This window comes from Sprattus sprattus, assembly GCF_963457725.1.
Source record: "Sprattus sprattus genome assembly, chromosome: 18".
NCBI classification, from domain to species: Eukaryota; Metazoa; Chordata; class Actinopteri; order Clupeiformes; family Clupeidae; genus Sprattus; species Sprattus sprattus.
Genome location: NC_137916.1, coordinates 22,607,134 through 22,627,057, shown reverse-complemented (window position 1 = coordinate 22,627,057; position 19,924 = coordinate 22,607,134). Strand labels below are relative to the sequence as shown.

Below are 19,924 nucleotides of genomic sequence, written 5' to 3'. Positions count from 1 at the left end.
AATACTATCATTATGACGCCATGGCTCTCGAACCATTATATTTATGGGTGATTCTTTGATTGCGGGCACTTTTATGTCCCCAGAGGTAAAATGTCTGTTTAAAATGATATTGTACAAAATAAATAGCTTAGTTATTTTAAATAATATTTATTGTACTATGAAACAAAGTTTTACACCCCAATCATGAGGTTTTCTATTTTTAAAAATATTGTAAATACTAATACTTGGCCAAATAGGCTCGTCCCCAACCCAGATTTTTAAACTTCTTTTCTCCAAAACAGATATAAAATATTATTATCTCATTAATAAGGGTCAATGTATGTTATGTTAACATCTTTAAAAGAGTGTAGATATATTAGCTGTGTTCATATCTATACAATTTGAGAATATTTTTTAACAATATAGCCCTGTCCCCAACATATATTTGTATGAGGGCAAGATTTGTTTATGCTGTAACCATGGAAATGAAGGCTGGCAGAGGTGCACATGTCAGCCATGAGGGAGGAGGGTCATTTGATAGCTTGAAAAGTAAGTAATTTATTATTGTTTTCCTCTTACCCATAGAGTACATCAGTTCAGCGTCATTACCACGATGGCTATTACAATAACACTTTTTGTGAAAATAATGAAATATACAGATTATTCATATGTATTTTAAGTACAGTTTGAACTAGCTGCTGAGTGGTGTTAGCTATTCAAAGACTTAGCACCCTTTATCCTGAAAAAAATAAAAAAATGTCATTACCACAACGGTCATTACCGACACAAAACTCACTGTTCTGGTAATGACGGGCTGTTTTGGTAATGACATGTTTTTTGTTTTAACATTGTTATCTTAGTGAGGTTTTTGAAATTAAGCGATGTAAAACATAGTTGAGTGGTGTTATAATGGAATGGATCACTCTTTAAATCTAATTCTGTGCATTTTCTACATTTTCCATTCAGTATGGCACCCGGAACATCGGCACAGAGGTCTAGAAAGCATAGAAAAAGACTAAAGGAGGATAATAAACTTGTTTGAATTTGTCATGAGTTATGTGTTTGAACATTTTGTTCTTTTATGTCAGTGTTAGTTGACAGATAATCTGACTACTTTTTTACACTTTTAGTCTTTTGTTTTGACCATGAAGTGACTCTGTCATTACCGCAACAGCATGTCATTACCGCATTGCTATTTTAATGAGTTTAATTAAGCATAAAAGTCCTTTACAAATGATTTTATTTGAAATGTGGTGCTGTAGATTAATACCCTAATTTTATATGCACCTATTCAAAGAAAATTTGTATATTTACTTTTATAGAAATTAAACTAAAGTTCGCATTGTTGAAATCCTATAAACATGATTTGATATTGAATACATGAAAATATACATAACTTGATGCCTGTAAACCTTTCTTTATTTGAAGTATTGTTAATAGTGCCCCATTTTTACTACATGGATGAGATTACATTTTGTTCCTATTGGATCATTTTAATTTAAAGGCAGTTTTTGATGTTGTGATGGTAATGATAACAAGTAAGCATAAGCAAAGATTATCAATTTTAATATACCGTTTATCTAGGTGTCTCTATCGCCAATAGGCTGCATATCATTTGTTAACAAACGTAAAACTTTTTTTTGCAGAAAGATGATTTTCTTTGGCCTGTTAGTGGACTACCTTCACAGTATGGTGGAGGGCCGCCAACCTCTGAGAACAACGCACAGAGTGTGCAACAGGACCCGTTCAGCCTGCGGTGTCTCCAAGGCAATTCCGTATAAGACGCTGCGGCGGGGATGGAACAGCTGGGCTCGGAGACTTAGCATCAACATGGAAGAGGTATTTTATAATAGAATTTGTAACATAAAAAGTAAGAATTACACATATGAACATAATTTGCTGGAACATTGAACATTACATGGACCAATAAATCACAACAATCGTGTTTTTTTCTGTATTGTTATAGGTATTCTCTTGTAACATCTGCGGCAAGGAGCCAGGAACCATCATCTGTGACGGTATATTAATCAACTTTTTTTAAATGAGTGTAGAACTACATACAATAATGTGTTTCAATCCTTTTGTGCACCTAGAATCTAATCTAATCTAATTGTGCATTTATAATCTCTAGGAACAGCGATGGGCTTTCGCAGAGACCTCCTCCAGGACGAGCCCAGACCACCAGTTGGAGAGGACACGCCAACCGTGACTGGGTCGCAACACAGCCAGAGGGTTTTCATAAACTGCGCCCGAGGACTTCTCCTGAGGTATTCAGGGAGCAAGCGAAAAGGAACAGCAAAGGGATCCTCCAACTCAGGGATCAGCGATGCCGAGATGGAGGATCTCCTAGACCGTCTGCACCAGGTGAATCGTGAGGACGTGGCAGCCCTCCTGAGACGCCTCGTTGAAGAGGGATACACAACGCTGGCTCCGAGGGCACACAGCACGTTCCTGTCCGAGCTGGCAAGAAGTACGCCGGTGTGTGGGATGGTGCAGATCGCCGGGAACACGGATGCAATCAAGACGATCAAACTGGTGGCAGAGGGTACGATCGACTTAAAGAACTCCCGCTTCCATCAGTACCTGGGTCATCTGCAGAAGAAGGCGCCAGTACTGACAGAATTTCTGTGCAGCGTGACCGAGGCAGGCCGCCTTCCTACAGACATTTCTACTGTAGTGCTTGCACTAATGACTGTTCTCACTGAGACTTTTGAACAGGTCCCTCTGCCTTCCCCTGAAAGCTTTCCTGCTCCTCCCCCTCCATCGTCTCTCGCCTTTTTCCCCTCCCTTCCTCAACACTGTGGTCTGCCACGGTACGAGATTGACAAAGCACTAAAGACCAGAAGTACTGACAGCTGTCGGAAGGAGTCGTATGGGCATCCCACTTTGACACCTGGGATATTCACCATTTTCTGTCCACACGGAATCTGCTACGGGTTCGAAGCCATGCGCAGCTGTGAGTCTCCACATCACCCCTTTGAGATCCTCCGGACCGGCTTCAGAACTGTCCCAAGAGTCATGGTGTACGACAACAGTTGCCAACTGCACAGGTATGCCATGAACAGGGATCCACATTTTTTCAAGAAGACTGTCTTCCTGGTAGATAGATTTCACTTCCCGGGACACGTTGGGTGCTCCCTTGGATATTGCATGGACAGCTACAGTGCTGCGCTCGACATTGTGTCCATCAACTCCCAGGTTAATGAGCAGGCAAACTCCGGCCTCATCCGGATACAGCCGCAGCTTGCGTACATGTCTCCGTCCAACTTCATGTTCCATGCATCTTTGTTCCTGGCGGTGAAGAACATGGATCTGCAGGAGAGACAGATCGTGGAGGATGACTCAGATGGAGAGGATCTGTGACTTTCAATTTCCTAGTGCACTCCATTTGACTTTATATTCTTTGACTTTTGACTTTGTTAGTTGATTTTTTTCTTTCATATTGACCATTGTTACCATTGTTATTTTTTTGTTCAGCCACTTAACATTTTATAGTGTATTCATATCTATATCTACTTATTTAAAAGTGTTGTCCCTATTCATTGTATTTATATCATGCCTCCTACCTCATTTTCATTTTCTATATCATGCCTCTTACCTCATATTCATTGTACTTATATCATATCATGACTCATACCTCAATCATAACTTCTATTGCTACCTTCACCTGTACCTGTATCATATCTGCACTTATGACCAACTATTGCTACCAATGTTACTACTGCTCATACCCCATATATCTTGCGCTGTCATATCATACTGAATAAAAATGCTAGTACAATACATTATCTGTGTGCAGTGTGCAGTGGTAATGTAAGTTGATATTGATATATGTTTTTATTCAGTCACGCACAGTAACAACAAACAAGTTCAACACTAATAATAATACATTCAAAGTGACTGAAAAGGCACAAGCTGAAGCATAATGCTTGTATTTAAGCCTGTCCTGTTTGACCAATTTAAGCTACCCATCAACGTATGCATTTTTTGTTTTTACAAGTAATACATGTAATGGAAATAAAAAAACAAACAAAAGAATTGCCTCCAAAAAGTTAGTCACAAGAAGAGCAATGAAGCTCCATGACTCTCATCCTGAGCAACTCTGTGAACTTTTCATCTGTTAAAAAGTTTCAAACTCAGGGCCTGATTTACTAATATGCGAGCGCTTCTTAATCTGCGTTCGCAAATTAACGCACGGTGTTTTAGCGCATTTTAGTTGGTATTTATCAAACCAGATCGCGCTGGGCAATCTGTGTTTACTCCGCCCTATATAGCGCCTGATTTACTAACATTGCGACCGCTGCTTAAACTGCGTTCGCACATTAACGCACGGTGTTTTTCCGTATTTTCCGTGGTATTTATTTAGGAAGAGAAAATGAAGCTACAGCAAGTGGAGATTGATATATTGGTTCACGTTCGCTCAATCACTGAACCTGATTCAATGTGTGCGCTGCTATAATGTTGTTCTGCCCGCCATCACCTACAGCAAGATGTTTAAAAGAACACGATTATAAAGAATATGCTATTGGTGGCATTAATGCATAAACTGTCTATTATAACAATATAGATGTGTACATGGCGAGATTAATAATTTCTACAAGGGACATGGGTTCACTACAATATATATGGACGTGGGTGCAATCAATGGTTCATATTATGTTCGGAAAGTTTGCGATTTCAAAAAAAGTCCTGTTTGATGTCTAAAATTTCGGCTGTGGCAGTGGGGAAATGTATTGACCAGTGCGCCATAGCAATGCTTCGAGTACCTGTGTGAATATTTGTGAAGGCTGAGATATATCAACTGCTGATACTATAACTGTTTGAAATGATCCGGTGCCAATATTTGCAATGTTTACCAACTGATTGAATGGAATGTGATCTCCGGTTGGAGGGTTAGATGTCATCTCTGATCTGGTTCAGTAATTTAAGTATTGCGTGGCTGGTTAACCTGTACCGTCTAATGATTTGTGGTTCATTTAACTGAAAATGTGTTATGCGAGTTGAAAAAATTATTTCTGTGCGCTGTCTCTGTCTTCTTTCTTCGCCTTTCTCTTATCACTGCTGCCATATCAACGTTTTCAGACTCAATGAAATTGCGCCTGGTTAAGACGTGCTTTTATGAGGCGGAGAATTAGCCTGCAAATTGGAGACGTGCGCTCCACAGGCAGTTTAGTAAATACCACGCATGACATCATTAGGCGCACTTACCTTGTCTCCACCCATGTAAATTGCGCCTCACGCCTACGTTACCACCCACCTCCAAGTTACCTCCCCTGTTCACACCCACAGGCGTTAATATGCGCTGCGGCCCATTAGTAAATACCGTTTTATGTTTACGACCGCTATTTTACGCCAGAAATGGGCGCAATCCTGTTAGTAAATCAGGCCCTCAGAGTTTAAAATTTGTCATTGAAGTTCCAGTTCCATGCGAAGCATACGCTCTACCACTGAGCTACATCCCCTGTACCAGCTGGGTCTCCCAAAGAATCTCTACAATCCGTTCCTATTCCTGTCAATACTAAGGCTCCTTTTTCACAGAGATAGTGGCAGCCATCAGGAACCAATTCAACCAACTGTCTCCTCCGTCTAAGGGTACAACCCTTCATGGCTCATTGTTTCCTTCCTCCACCCCTGTCACTGAGACTGAGGTCTCCAAAAACAGGTAGCCGTCCTACTACATGCCCATTGGATCCTATACCCTCCAACGTCTTTCAGGCCATACCCGACCGTCTTACTGGCAATCACACAGGTGATTAATGCTATATTTACTTCTGGAACATTTCCTTCTTCATTCAAAGTGGCTCGGGTAACACCACTGCTCAAGAACTCGTCTCCTGATCCCACTCAGGTGGAAGACTATCGGCCGGTCTCACTTCTCCACTCCTATCCAAAACCATTGAGAGGGCAGCTTCCAAACAGGTCACAGAGTTCATGTCAAGGAACAATCTCCTCGATCCAAACCAGTCTGGATTCAAAAGCGGTTACTCCACCGAAACAGCCCTGTTGTCAAAAAAACAAACAGCTAAAGCAGAAGCTCAATCCTCAGTTTTCATCCTGCTTGAATTATCAGCTGCTTTTGACACAGTCAGCCACCGCATTTTTCTGTCTACACTGTCAAGTATGGGCATTTCTGGCAGAGCACACTCCTGGTTTGAATCTGACCTTACTGGGTGCTCGTCAGCTGTCTGTACCTCACTGCCTCACCACAGGGGTGCCCCAAGGATCGGTGATGGGACCACTTCTCTTTACAATGTACACCACCTCGTTGGGCCCTATCTTCCCCTCGCATGGTTTTTCCTATCACTGCTATGCCAGTGAAACACAACTGTATCTGACTGTGTCTGCGCGAATCTCGGTCTTTCTGATATATCCACATGGATGAAGAATCACCACCTTCAGCTGAATCTGGCTAAATCGGATATGATGGTCTATCCAGCTAAACAGGCCATCCACCAAAACATCAATATCAAAATTGACTCCTTATCTCTTGTTCCCAAATCTGCAAGAAATCTCTGTGTCATTATTGATGACAAACTGACATTCACTGCCCACAATGCCACTGTCTCTCGGTCGTGCCCCTTTGAGCTATACAACTTCCGCAAAACAGGCCGTACCTTACCCAGTATGTCACCCAGCTGCTGGTGCAAACCTTGGTGAGTTCCTGCCTTGACTTCTGCAACGCGCTCCTAACGGGCCTGCCGGCATGCATTGTGAAACCACTACAGATGATCCTCAACGCAGCAGCGTGTCTGGTGTTCAACCAACCCAAGAGGGCACACGTCACCCCACTATTCATTGAGCTACACTGGCTGCCTGTAGCTTCTCGCGTCAAGTTCAAGCCACTTATGCTTACCTACAGAGTGATAGCTGGTTCTGCTCCCATCTACTTAAAGTAAATGCTATTGTAAGTGGCAAATGAAGAGGTGTTAAAAGTACTGAAATATTGTACCTTATCTTTGACTAAATTTTACTTAAGTGCAGGTAAAGTTACCCATCTTAAAATATTCTCAAATAAAAGTAAAAAAAAAGTAGTTCATTTAAATGTACTTTAAGTTAAAGTTCCTTAGTTACTTCCAACAACTTGACGGGGTCGCCCATTTACAGTGCAAAAAAGGACAAGGGGTCATAAAACCAATCCAAAAACTTTTTTCTTCTAAAAATATCTCTATGAAGAATCCCATTCATTTCGACCCAGCGTTAGGAACGGTACCACCAGGGGGCAACTCGATTACTCTCGGATGTGACTAGGATTGTATTTCCTGTGTCGTGGTCCTGAAATATGTGAATCAGGCAGTCCGAGAATTGGTAAGATGGCGGCTGCGGCAGTGGTTGAATTTCAGAGAGCACAGTCTCTGATCAGCACGGATCGGGACGCTTCTATTGATATTTTACATGCGATCGGTAAGTACATTATGCATCAGGCATTATGTTGTGTCACAAATCACTGTATTTATTTGACCTTTAGTTTGGCGTCATGCTAGTTCTGGCACAAATCAGCCAAGTTCTCATTCGCCCGTGTTGATAACTAGCCGGTTTTCTTGCTGCTGACTCACTGTGACAGGCGTTAGTATCAGCTAGCATTTTTAACTAGCTAGATAACAGTAGCGTGCCTGTTTACTACAGCAGTGTATGGTGTTAACTATGCATAGCTACCTAGTGTTAATATGCATCTAACTTTTAATGAAGGTTGCTGGTGGCATTTTTATTAAGGCTTGCTACCCTTATATTGCAAGGTAGCGTCATAGTCTAAGCTAGTTAGCTGTGTAGCTACGCTTCAAACCAAAAGCGGTCATATCAGGCAGACTTTTGTTAGTTTCGTAAGCAATAAAGTCACTATCTACCCATATATTTTGCTCGCTGTTTAACCATGCACAGCCACTCTGCTAGCTGACCTGAATGTCCTGAGAAGTTGGTATAAGGATTTTCAAGATTTTACCAATTGGTGATATGGGATATATTAAGTCTCTTCCTTTGTGCTATCAAACACAAGTTACCCTGGGTAGCTAATGCTACCTCTTAGTATCTGGCCAGCCATCGTTAGTTTTCAACATTGATGCCACCTTGATTTGTTTTCCAAAGGAATAAGAACAATATTAGTGATCGCAAACCGGGTCAGTACTCGATAAGACAAACGGCTAATTTGCACAAGTGAGTGAAGGGTTCGCCGCAAAATATCTTATTAGCTTTGGCTAACTAACAGCATCATTCATTCGTCTCACTGTTGAATGTCTGCGTCCTGTGACAGGGCACAGGGATAACTAAGTGGTAACGTAATCTTCATGACAATTCAGTATTTAAATAGCCGGTTCTTTCATTATAGAAACCCAAGTCCATTCTTCATTAGAAACTCCTTAGCAACTTGAGTCATGACTATCATATTTCACTTTATGCGAAGCGGCGTCAGTCTTTGCTGTCAGGATGTGTTTCCTCTCTGAGCAAACTTGTTTATTGTTGCTGCAGTCAAGCGGGACGTCCAGGAGAGCGATGAGGAGGCTGTGCGTGTCAAAGAACAGAGCATCCTGGAACTGGGGGGTCTACTGGCCAAAACGGGGCAGGCAGCAGGTGAGTTCAACCGCCTTGCTGTCAGTTAAACAGTTACGCCTCTGCTATGGATGGGTGGGTGTGTTTCAGAACTTTTGTCATAGAATATGCTTGACACTGCTTCCAGTTGCATTGCCTACTTTGAGAACATCACGTATCATTTTGGCCAAGAGCACAATAGACAGGTTGTGTTACTTTTACAGTGACCTGTTTGATGCTCTGGGAGAAGTGTTCTCTTATGACCTTTCCATCAACATTGTCAAGGCACCACTGTTTTGCATAAGTATAAGGGGGGGATGGTTGTCAAGTGTATAGGGTATAACCTGATCTTCCTTGATACTCTATTCTCAGAGCTCGGTGGCCTCCTGAAGTATGTACGACCCTTTTTGAACTCCATCAGCAAAGCCAAGGCAGCGAGGCTGGTGCGCTCTCTGTTAGACCTCTTTTTGGACATGGAGGCAGCCACAGGACAGGAAGTCGAGCTGTGTCTGGAGTGCATTGAGTGGGCCAAATCTGAAAAGAGGACATTCCTGCGCCAGGCATTGGAGGTATGTCATGAATATGTCTCACACAGTCAGGTGGCTGTCATAATATATACAGGTTGTATGTATAAGGTTGTATGTATAAACCCATTGACCTGTGTATGTCTGGACACATGGTTTAAAATGTGTGTGGAAATGGTCTGAGGTGAAACATTACAAACCAATTAAATGGCTTGCTGCTGAGATTAGACCCCGAAGCCATTTGTTTTGAGGATAATGGCTGGCTGATGAGGTTATTGGCTGGCTAGCCAGCTCAGCCAAAACCTAAATGGCTGCTGCAGCCGCCAAAACTTTCGTAGCTTCAAAAGGCTGAAACTGCCACTTCGTGTCTACAGAAGATGTCATACTGATTTACTAGATCTCAATATTTCCAAGCAATTTATGGCTTACACGTGTATATATTTCCACAAAAGGCAATACCATGTAATAAAAAAACACCAGATTTATCTTTAACAAATTATGTATTTATTGCAGCGTTTGCAGTAAAGTTTGTCATCAATGCGATTGTTGCCCACATACAAATCGCCCACATGTGTCCAAAACTGTGAACGAACACTACGAACGGAATTAACTCTTTGAGGCCTCCATGTCACACCAGAATCATATAAATGTGTGTGTGGTTGTGTGCTGCTGACATATTTGTTAAGTCCTAAAAGAGTAACAATATCGATAAAACACTAGTCCTGACACAACGCCAAAACGGCATTCTAGTCCTGACAACACGGCATTCTTACTTCCCAAACTGAAGATCTAACAAAAGTCTGGAAATCCTACGTAGAAAAAAGGGAAACTATGTGAGAACAACACAATTACCGGTTCTAGGTCCTCCATTTCAGCTCAACAGCGTGAGAGAATGCGTTGCTTCTTTAACTGTCTATGATCATCACTATCGGAAAACGCAAAATTTTGATTGGTCATCAATTCAATGTGAGTCCTGTGTATCATAGCAACGAGCACTAGACTGTGGCGAATGCGGTGTGCAAAATTGATTCCGTTTACTTTTTGTACGTGTATGTCTCTATGTGATGGATAGAATTATTATTTGATGCAAATAATAATTTGGCTCAGCCAAAAATTATTGGCTGGCTTTGGCTGAAACTCTAAATGGCGCTGCTTGGCGGCAGCTTCGGGGTCTAGCTGAGATGAGCTGCTAAGGAGGAGCCTTTCAGATTCAGTCACAAATGGTGACTGGTGCTTTCTGCCTAGTTGTGAGGACCTATGAGGCGGAAGGCCCTCCCTATGCCTTTTCTCAGCTTTTGATGGCATTCAAAACCACAATTTTAGTGTGCAGTCTCCAGGCTGTCCTCTTGTAATGAAGTGGAGAAGCTGTGGATGGCCTTGAACACTGCTTCCTGGGCATGTAGTGATCAGAGAGACAAGAGACAAGATATGCTAAAGTAACCTCAGGAGTAGAACTTTAAGCCCCCGCCCCTATATAAATTACATAAATACAAGTATAACTTGAGTTAAATAAACTTCTATTTTTGTCATTACTTCTCAAAAAATGTGATATGAGACATCTCAGTGGCAGGCTGTCAGATGTGGTGTATATGTGTTTTTTTTTATGACTGATTTATTTATTTTCAGTTATTTAATAGTAAATTGGTGTTTACCCAGTGCCCATGTCTGGTTGGGTTCTCCCAGGAAATTGCTGGACTTGAGGGCTTGAGTGTTTGGGAAGGTAGTCTAGGAGTGAATTATGGGATTGACCCAGTGATTGATGGATTTTTCCAGTTCCTCAGATAAGTATCTCCCTTGTCTTGCCTAGTCCTGTGCCTCTAGCTGTGTTACTATTATCGGGTCAAATCCGGGCGAGCTAGTGCCTGCCAAACCACGATGCCTTTCCATCTTCACTTCTGGGGCTTGAACATGCCTCCCCAGGGCTTTTGGCCCGCTGAGTCCCCTTATGCAAAGCAGGGCTAACTGGTTCTTGAGGCGCTGTCTAGGTAAAGGTGACGGAAGCAGAGTCAGGTAAGAGCGGTTCAACGCTACCAAATAACCTAAGCAGAAAATGAAAAATGGAGATTCGTTTGCGAATTCGCAAAATCAGGGCACAACTTATATACGGGCTGATACAAATGTGCAATGGTAGCTTGGTCAAGTAGGTGAAACTGAACAACTAACACGATTGTAATGCTATGATGTGTATCCTTTCTGAGAGACTCCTGCGCCTTCACTTAAAATTAAACTCAGAAGTCCGCCAAGCAATGAATTCTCTTTGATTGCATCTATACCTACTCAGAGTTAATTCTCGTCACTAGAGGGTAATGATGGTACAGACACTGTTTGCACTACACTGAGCTCTTTTCTGAATGGCGTATCTATATAACTGCCAAAAAAGGCATTCTACCGAGGTAAGGTTGACAATGCCATACATGGTAGGAAACTATTTTCTACTTTGAAGAATCTCCTTAACCCCCCACCTCCACCATCAGTTACCTCCTCTTCTTTATTGAAAAATGTGCTGCCATTAGTGTGCAATTCTCCAATCCTCCTAAACAGGTTTTACCTTGTTTGGACATTGGAGCCCCGTTGAATTCATTCTCCTCGATCAATGAGAAAGAGGTCTCATGTTTCTTCAGCGTAGTTGTCCTGTGACATGTTCTTTAGCTACTGCTAAATATCTAACTTTAACATGAAACAAAATAAATAAATAGGCCTACACTTTAGTCTGGCAGCATCTTCAATTTGTGAAGGTAATTGAGTGTACACTCTGTTACTGGCACATCTTGAAACCATCTCTGTTCTGTCCACAGGCACGTCTAGTCTCGCTGTACTACGACACAAAGAGGTTCCAGGAGGCCCTACTGCTAGGTGAGTGTGTGAGCCAAAGAGGCATAGGCAAAGTCTTTGTGTGTCATTGTTTTTAATCTGCTCTATCCCCAGTCTCTTTCACACTGACATGCATGCATGACTCCTGGTCCAACATCATGCTGTCAGTCAAATTGTAGCCCAAATCAATAGAACAGAATTTCATTAACCACACGATACATGAAACAAAAGTTTTATTTTCTTACTGTTAATACATTGTGTTGCACTCACTATACACTCCATATAATGAAACTGCTTCAGTGTTATTTCAGCTACTAGCCAGACCTGTCAACGTCACATGCACTAAACCTAAAGGACCCTAAACAATGTACTGTGACACCAGGGCACACCACAACCACGTCAGTAATACTTGACACCAGGCTCAAAGAGCTTCCCTCATGAGTATTCCAGTCATTGTCAAGTATTCTGTTGAATTAGACCCACAACACCTACATACCCAGAATAGCTTAAGGCATGTGATCATGCTTGCCCTGTCAGCAGCCAGCAGTGTAAGTTGATGAAGGTGATGGTTTTTATATTATTTGTTGTGCTGTAGGTGAGATGCAGGTTTGGTTGTCAATTATTGAAAAACAATCTGGACCGATAGTGTAATTTTGAAAGCGGGGTTTAAATTATCCCATTTTCCAATAATCCTTAACTTTGTATGCATATAGTTATTTTGTTTCATTACTTTTTGTGAAGTCTTAGAAGAAAAAGCCAACTGTCTCCCCTGGTCTTCTCTCAGGCTCAAAGCTCTTGCAGGAGCTGAAGAAGATGGATGACAAAGCGCTGCTGGTGGAGGTGCAGCTCCTGGAGAGCAAGACGTACCACGGGCTCACCAATCTGCCCAAGGCCCGTGCCGCCCTCACATCCGCCAGGACCACAGCCAACGCCATCTACTGCCCACCCAAACTGCAGGCTGCCCTTGACATGCAGTCGGGTAAGTCCGCACTCTGAGCACCCCGTTCCTGCACGCTCTCTGCCCGTCGGAATTCAATTACATTTCCTTCTCTCTTTACCCTGCAAGGGTGCAAACCGAAATTGGCTACAAATCATGATTCTTGACACAAAAAAAAAAATCACATCTGGTCTCCTGATGTAGTGCCTCTTTTTGTCCTTGATCCATAAACTAGCATTATAGGCATTGATGGCTGTTCTTAGTCATGTGATTTTTCATGCTATAACCAAGTATTTAGCCAATGCTTTTATCCAAAGCCACTTAATATAACAAATAGTATTAAACTTATGCAATGTAACATGTTACAAAGTCTGTCTCTCTAAACTCAATAAAGTATAGTTTTTTAACAGTGTATTTTGTGACGTTTCATGAGACTTCCTGTCAGACATTCCTGTTAAACATGCACTTAGCCCTATGCCAGAAGGGCCTCGTGGCATGGAGATGTTAATTGCCCTTTTCTGTCTCAGGCATTATCCACGCAGCAGAGGAGAAGGACTTTAAAACTGCGTACTCGTACTTCTACGAGGCCTTTGAGGGCTACGACTCCATCGATAGTCCACGGGCTATCAAGGCTCTCAAATACATGCTGCTGTGCAAGATCATGCTCAACACGTAAGCCACCTTCTGAAGACACACACACACACACACACACACACAATAACTCTCTCCTTCCTTGTCATGATTACTCATACAAAGTTTTCCTCTGGCTGCCTTATGTTAATATGAAGTATACATGGGGGAGTCATCAAAAGGCTAGGTGGAGTGCTTTCTGATGAAAGGGGATTAAGACCATGTCTGATTATGTGTGTGCCTTGTTTTGCAGGCCAGAGGACGTGCAGACGTTGATAAGCGGGAAACTTGCCCTGCGACATGCTGGCAGACAGGTATGTGCCATATGATCAAGCCACAGAACATCACCACACCCCCCAAATGTTTATGACTCCACTGTAGTAATTAGGATGCTCTGATGGTGTCCTCAGCACCAGTCTCCCACAGCCAGTATTAAACAGAACCGTCTGCAGACAACTGTGGGATAGTCACTATTTGTAGGTGGGACCGATTAGTGAATATGGCTTTTGAATATTAGAAAGCAACAAAAGTGGAATCATCAGATTCATTTAAGATCTAGGCCAGTGGTTCTCAACCCTTGGGTCGCGACCCAAATTTGAGTCGCCAGAGTTTCTGAAAAGGTCGCGAGACGAATTCTAAATGTAAAACCTTTTTTTTCAAGCCATGCTCCCTCCGTCCATTGATTAGGGAATCCCTGCCCCCAGTTCTGACATTAAACCACATAATGGTTTTGCATGTAGGCCTATCTAACGATAACATGTTCGAACATTCAGCCAATCAAATTTGCATATAAGATATTTCAAATGTATGCAACATGTATTGCGCGATAACATGCTCTGACATGACCGGAGAATGTCTATAGGCGACTAGTGTAGGCAAAAAGTCAACAGAGTATCTTCGTGTAAAACGAGTACCAGCTCAGATACGACTTCTTCTGAAGAACCAAAGAGGGAGTTTTACAGGCGTGTGACCCGGTATTTCTGAAATATGGATTTACGTATTGCGTGAAGAATGGTGAGCACCCGCCGTTGTGTGTGCTATGCAACGAAATACTGGCTAATGAAAGCCTGAAGCCTTCGAAATTGCAGATACATTTTGAAACAAAGCAGGCCAACTATAAAGATAAAGACTTTTTTTTTTTTTTTAAATGCATGAGCCAAAACCTCGAGGCATCCCAAAAAAAAAAAAATCGTTGTGCACTCCACTCATAGGTGAAAAAGAAGCAGCGAACTTAAAGACAATTCCCATGACAAACGACACTGTTCATGTGAGGATATGTGACATGTCAAATGATGTTGAGCAGCAGCTCACTGAACGTCTCTGCGCTTTTGACTATATCGCCTTAAAACTCTGTGAATCCACAGACGTGGCTAGCCATGCCATTCTCTTGGTTTACGTGCGGTATGTGCGGAATGATGACTTTGAAGAGCAGTTATTATTTAATTCAGATTTGCCAACATTTACCACTGCAGGCAGCAGATCTTTTTTTCTGCAATGGACACATACTTTAACTCAGTCAGCGCTCCTGGTCAAAGTGTGTTGGTGTGACAACGGATGGGGCAGCCTCGATGACAGGAAAACATTCAGGGATCTCATTTACTATTTGAACATGTCCATTTCTCATTAAGGAGTTGAGCATGTAAGTAAGGATTTCTCATTTAGAAAATCAACATAAGTCCTGTGATAAGTGGAACATGTTAGTCCATCTCTGAATAAAAAGGTGAACATGTAAGTCCATGGATTCTTCTTAAAAAGTTGAACATTTAAATTTCCTATTAAAAAGTTGTATGGCTTAAGTCCATTTTTGTTCAAAGAAGTTCAGAAGTCAATGATTGCATAACTGATCCTGACTTTTAAACAGTTGCATGTGTTTTCAATGGTAAAACAGTGGTAGATGATTAAGCCTATAGCAGTAGTGGTAGTAATCATAATAATAAAGTAATAATACAATTGTTAAACTATTGGCCTGATGATTCATGCTGATTATTAATTGTTGGGTCGCAACTGCGCTGGTCTCTAAAAATTTGGGTCATGGAGCAAAAAAGGTTGAGAACCACTGATCTAGGTCACATTGTACACCATGCAGGTGGCCTGGGGGACTACCTAAGTTAAGGTGACCTTTTATTTATGTAGTACATTACAAAGCTACCAGATTAAGTACAAACTCAGCAGTAAATATACAAGACCCAGCACTGGCTAAAATCATAGGCAGCGGTGGCAAGGGGAAAAAACACCTTTTAGCAGATAGAACGCCCTGAGCAGAATTCAGCCCTTGATGAGGTCTGTGACTAAAGGTTTAGGCTGTTAGCCTTCAGAATCTGGGAGAGACATGGCATACATACACACCCACACACCCTTCATATAGACCTACTTGGTGTGGATTTGAATTTGTGAGCATCCCTTTCCTGTGTTTTTTACTTGACAGACGGACGCACTGAAGAGTGTGGCCCAGGCTAGTAAGAACAGGTCATTAGCTGACTTTGAAAAGGTGAGACAAAAGCAACTGGCCATCTCTTGTTTTTGTTTTTTTCCCCTCTATCTTTTTTCAACCTTTCTTCTTTTTTCCTCTATTTTTCCCTCCCTCCCTCCCTCCCTTTTGCCCTCCTCACCTTGTACCCCCATTCTATTCCCCCTCTTGTTTTTCAATCCCCTGTCACCCTCATTTTTTTCTCTCTCTCTCTCTCTCTCTCTCTCTCTCTCTCTCTCTCTCTCTCTCTCTCTCTCTCTCTCTTTCTTCTTCTTCTTTCCCCTCTCCCTCTGCTCGCTTGAGTGGTACTCCCCCCCCCCCCCTTCTTAATATGATGGTGAGTGGCGTGCGAATGACCTTGAACTGCCCTTTGCTGCACCTTCCAGGCACTGACTGAATACAGAGCTGAGCTGAGAGATGACCCCATCATCAGCAACCACCTGACCAAACTTTACGACAACCTGCTGGAACAGAACCTCATCCGGGACATCGAGCCCTTCTCCAGAATCCAGGTGGGCCAAAGCACTCTGTTTTGTTGTTTTGCATTAGTTTTTTAAACACATTTAATTAAAGTTTTAAAGTTAAAGTTGATTTGTGTTGTTTTTTGTCTCATAAATTATTATTATATATTGTCTGAGTTTCTAATTGTGTATAAAGTGTTTTTCTCACTGACTTTGGCCTGTGTCTCTCGTTCTTCTTATACCTTACAGATTGAACACATTTCCGGTCTTATTAAACTGTCTAAGGTGAGAAATCTTTGAAAACTGCTATCCATAGCAATTTATTAAAAAAATTTTAAAGCTGGTCCGTGTGAACAAAATATGACTCTGTTCCTCTTCCCATGCAGGCAGACGTTGAGAGGAAATTATCCCAGATGATTCTAGACGAGAAATTCCATGGTAAGTGATCACAACTCCATAGAGGATTTGTTTCCACTTCTGACGTAAAACACATTCATGTCCGCATGCTTCCCAAAGGCTGGTACCTTTGAATTGAGTGTTGGGTTGGGTTTCAATTAGACCTTGCTGTAGGGTAGGCACACCCACTATCTACAATTTCTTTGACACCCTTCAACAGGTGGTTTCATGGAATTGCATTGCGTCTCAACGACGAAATGAAGAATTCTGATCCTTGTGCTTTTTTGCAGGCATCTTGGACCAGGGAGAGGGCGTCCTGATTGTTTTCGACGAGCCCCCTGTTGACAAAACGTACGGAGCAGCTCTGGAGACCATTCAGAACATGAGCAAAGTAGTGGACTCGCTCTACAACAAAGCCAAGAAGTTAACATAGGTCAGTCAAAGGTTTCTTAAAGATCGTCGTACTGCTCCACCTTGAGGCCTCTGGCTCAGTCAAACATTTCATGCACATCCCTCATCTAAACTGGCTTTCTCTCCCAAGGACCATCTTTATGTTCTGAAGGCAAACTAAATTACAAGGTCTGCAAAGCAGTGACTCTGCCGTGCATTGAATTTTTTTTTTTTTTTTAAATCAATAATATACGTGATATGTCATCCATAGTGCAGCTCTGAGTTCTCTGATCAGTGGGGATCTTTTGAAGGGGCCATGAAGATTCATTTTGATGAGCAGTTTTGGAAAAATTCAGCAAGTATTGCTGGAAAACGAGATGGTACATCTCAAGGGGTTATTCCCAATAAAGATAATTTAGTATTAAGTATTAGCGGTGTACCTATGAGGCAATGGCTGTCCCTTGTAGTCCCTTCATTGTTCTTTGTTTGCTATATTTGCATTAGCACTGGTTTCCTTTGTATCATTCTGGACTGATTTTAATGTGGTGGCATCACCTTTCACAGAGAGCTGCTCTAGCTCACCTTGGGGGGCCTGATGTGACTGGCCCCTGGTGACAAAGGTACACCATCTGGAGCCGACTTGTGTAGCTTTAGGTATTGACTGAGGGTGAGAGTTGACCTCTAGATTGGCTCTTCTAAAACCTGCCTGTAGCTTGTCAAAAGCACCTCTCATCTTCGCTGGGTTCTGTATCAATCATTGCTAATCCGTTTTACTACTTTAAGCTTGGCCTTCACAAGAGGTTGAGTTGGTTGGGAAGGTTTCAAACACACTTCATGCATATTGTGCCACCACATTTAGACCAAGGTTTTGCACAGGTGGCAATAAAGGGTGACCGAATGTTGTAATATATAATGGAAGATGACCTTGTGTACAACATGTATGTAGCTAATTGTCTGGCTGTGTGAGACTTTTCTGAACATTGTCTGTTACTGTCAGCAGCTCACTGGGTTGATGTCTGTTCGCTTTTGTCTACTGTCCCCGCAGGTGTGGACTGGCATCTCCATTGGGCCTAAATTTGGCCAATTCTACAAAAAAAACTCTGAGGAGAGGAGGCGCAATAGGGAAGAGCGGAAATCTACACCCAGGACACAACAAATGACAAAAAAAATATTTGAGAAGAAAATGGAAAAACCAACCCCTCCCCCCTCTTGCAAAAAAAATAAAAAAGACGACAAACATAACAAACTGATAGGGCTCTTCTGGCACCTCCAGCTTTCACCTGGAAAGTTTTTAAAATGTCGTCAGTTTCCTCAGCTCCCCCTTCAATGGACGGTTGTCAACTTTACCCCCTAAACACTTCGTTTTTGATTCTGGGTTTGTATTTGTCTTCCGTTTTCCTCCCTCTCCTGTCCTCCATCACACGTTTCTTTGTAACTCCGACGCTCTTCAAGAGGGCTATCAGGGAATCCTTCTGATAATACAACAGTTACACACATCATATACACCCACAACAGAGTTCTTTATGAAATGTACATATACAGATCTGGCCTTGAGCTCTGCAGGCAGGCCAACCCCTGGACTTCAGGTTCAGCTGTGTTGCCAACACCCGCGTCCCTCTCCCAGAATGCGGCTGTGGACGAAAGTCTCCCCGAAGTCCCCTTCCCCCCAGACGCGTCCATGAGCTACACCAGAGGAACGGTTTAAAGGGCCTACCCCTGCACCCCAACCTCTTTCAGACCCCCACTCCCATCCCACTGCACCCGCATCTGGCTCCCCCTGCGAGTGTGGATGGGGTGTAAGGACTGTTTGTATCCGGGGCGAGTGATGGAGGCGATGTATCAAGGGGGAGATGCCATCACTAGGTGGGGCATGAGCTAACCACCTTCCTCCGCTCCAACTCTCCTCTCACATTTGCGCCTCCCCCCCCCTTCCAGGTCCCCTTTGTACATAACGTTGCCAAGAGCCTCATTCCATGGCTTGTATGGCCATCACCCTTTTTTATAACGCTAAAAACATGATAATAAAGTCACAATGGGAGAACCTGTGTGTTGGAGTGGTTATTGGCCTAACTGCTAATCACATAGCTGTGTTATCATTTGTCTCTGCCTGTTTATCAGTTCGGATTAATATTAAAATGCTCTGTCTGCTTTGCGCTGTAAGCATCTCCCCTTTATTTTTCAGATCTTGCATTAGTAGCCTATTGGATATCAATGTTATTTTTTGTTTGGTCCATGCATATAAGGGCAACCGTCGTGAGGTGACGTTATGATGATAGGGATACGTTTGCATCCAAATTATATAAAAATAGAACTTAACTTTTAAAAAGCTTGTGCAGGATGAATTTCCGATGTGTAGGTAGATCCGCAGTTGTCGAAACATCAATTGGTTAGGGGTCTCCTATGAAGCCTACAAAGGGTTTTGGTATGGTTGTATGTCGCAACTCCTTTGGTCCTACTCGACCCGTTATCATTTTGTAAATAATCTAAATTGTTTTGATTTTGTAATCTAAATTTTTCGCATTGCAAATCAAACGTTAAAAAAAAGGTGAAAAATATTGTTGCTTGCCTGACCTCTCCTTGTGGTCTGCCCGTTACTGAAAATAGGCTACAGTTGGGAACGAAATGTAATTCACGGAGTTTCACTGTAAACGTTCACTATTTACGCATAACATAGCGTGATTAGGCTCCCTGTTTGAAGTGGACTGGTATTTTGGCCAATCGTAGTTGTATGACGTAGAATGCGGTAGTTGAAATCCCAACGCTAGATTGGCTGTGACATACGTGGCGCATGCGCAGTGCTTTGCTCCTT

At 42.4% G+C, this 19,924-nt stretch overlaps 1 protein-coding gene across 1 annotated transcript; it reads left to right on the top strand.

Moving 5' to 3' along the window:
- The first annotated feature begins 7,274 nt into the window (after window positions 1-7,274).
- LOC308379324 (26S proteasome non-ATPase regulatory subunit 11) lies at window positions 7,275-19,156 on the top strand. Its single transcript, XM_080856410.1, has 13 exons — window positions 7,275-7,380; window positions 8,440-8,541; window positions 8,872-9,068; window positions 11,819-11,876; window positions 12,619-12,813; window positions 13,299-13,443; window positions 13,655-13,715; window positions 15,827-15,889; window positions 16,255-16,380; window positions 16,579-16,614; window positions 16,716-16,767; window positions 17,016-17,158; window positions 18,161-19,156. The coding sequence occupies exons 1-12, from the start codon at window positions 7,290-7,292 to the stop codon at window positions 17,156-17,158; spliced, it is 1,269 nt and encodes a 422-aa protein (XP_080712536.1). The 5' UTR covers window positions 7,275-7,289; the 3' UTR covers window positions 18,161-19,156.
- Window positions 19,157-19,924: the final 768 nt, after the last annotated feature.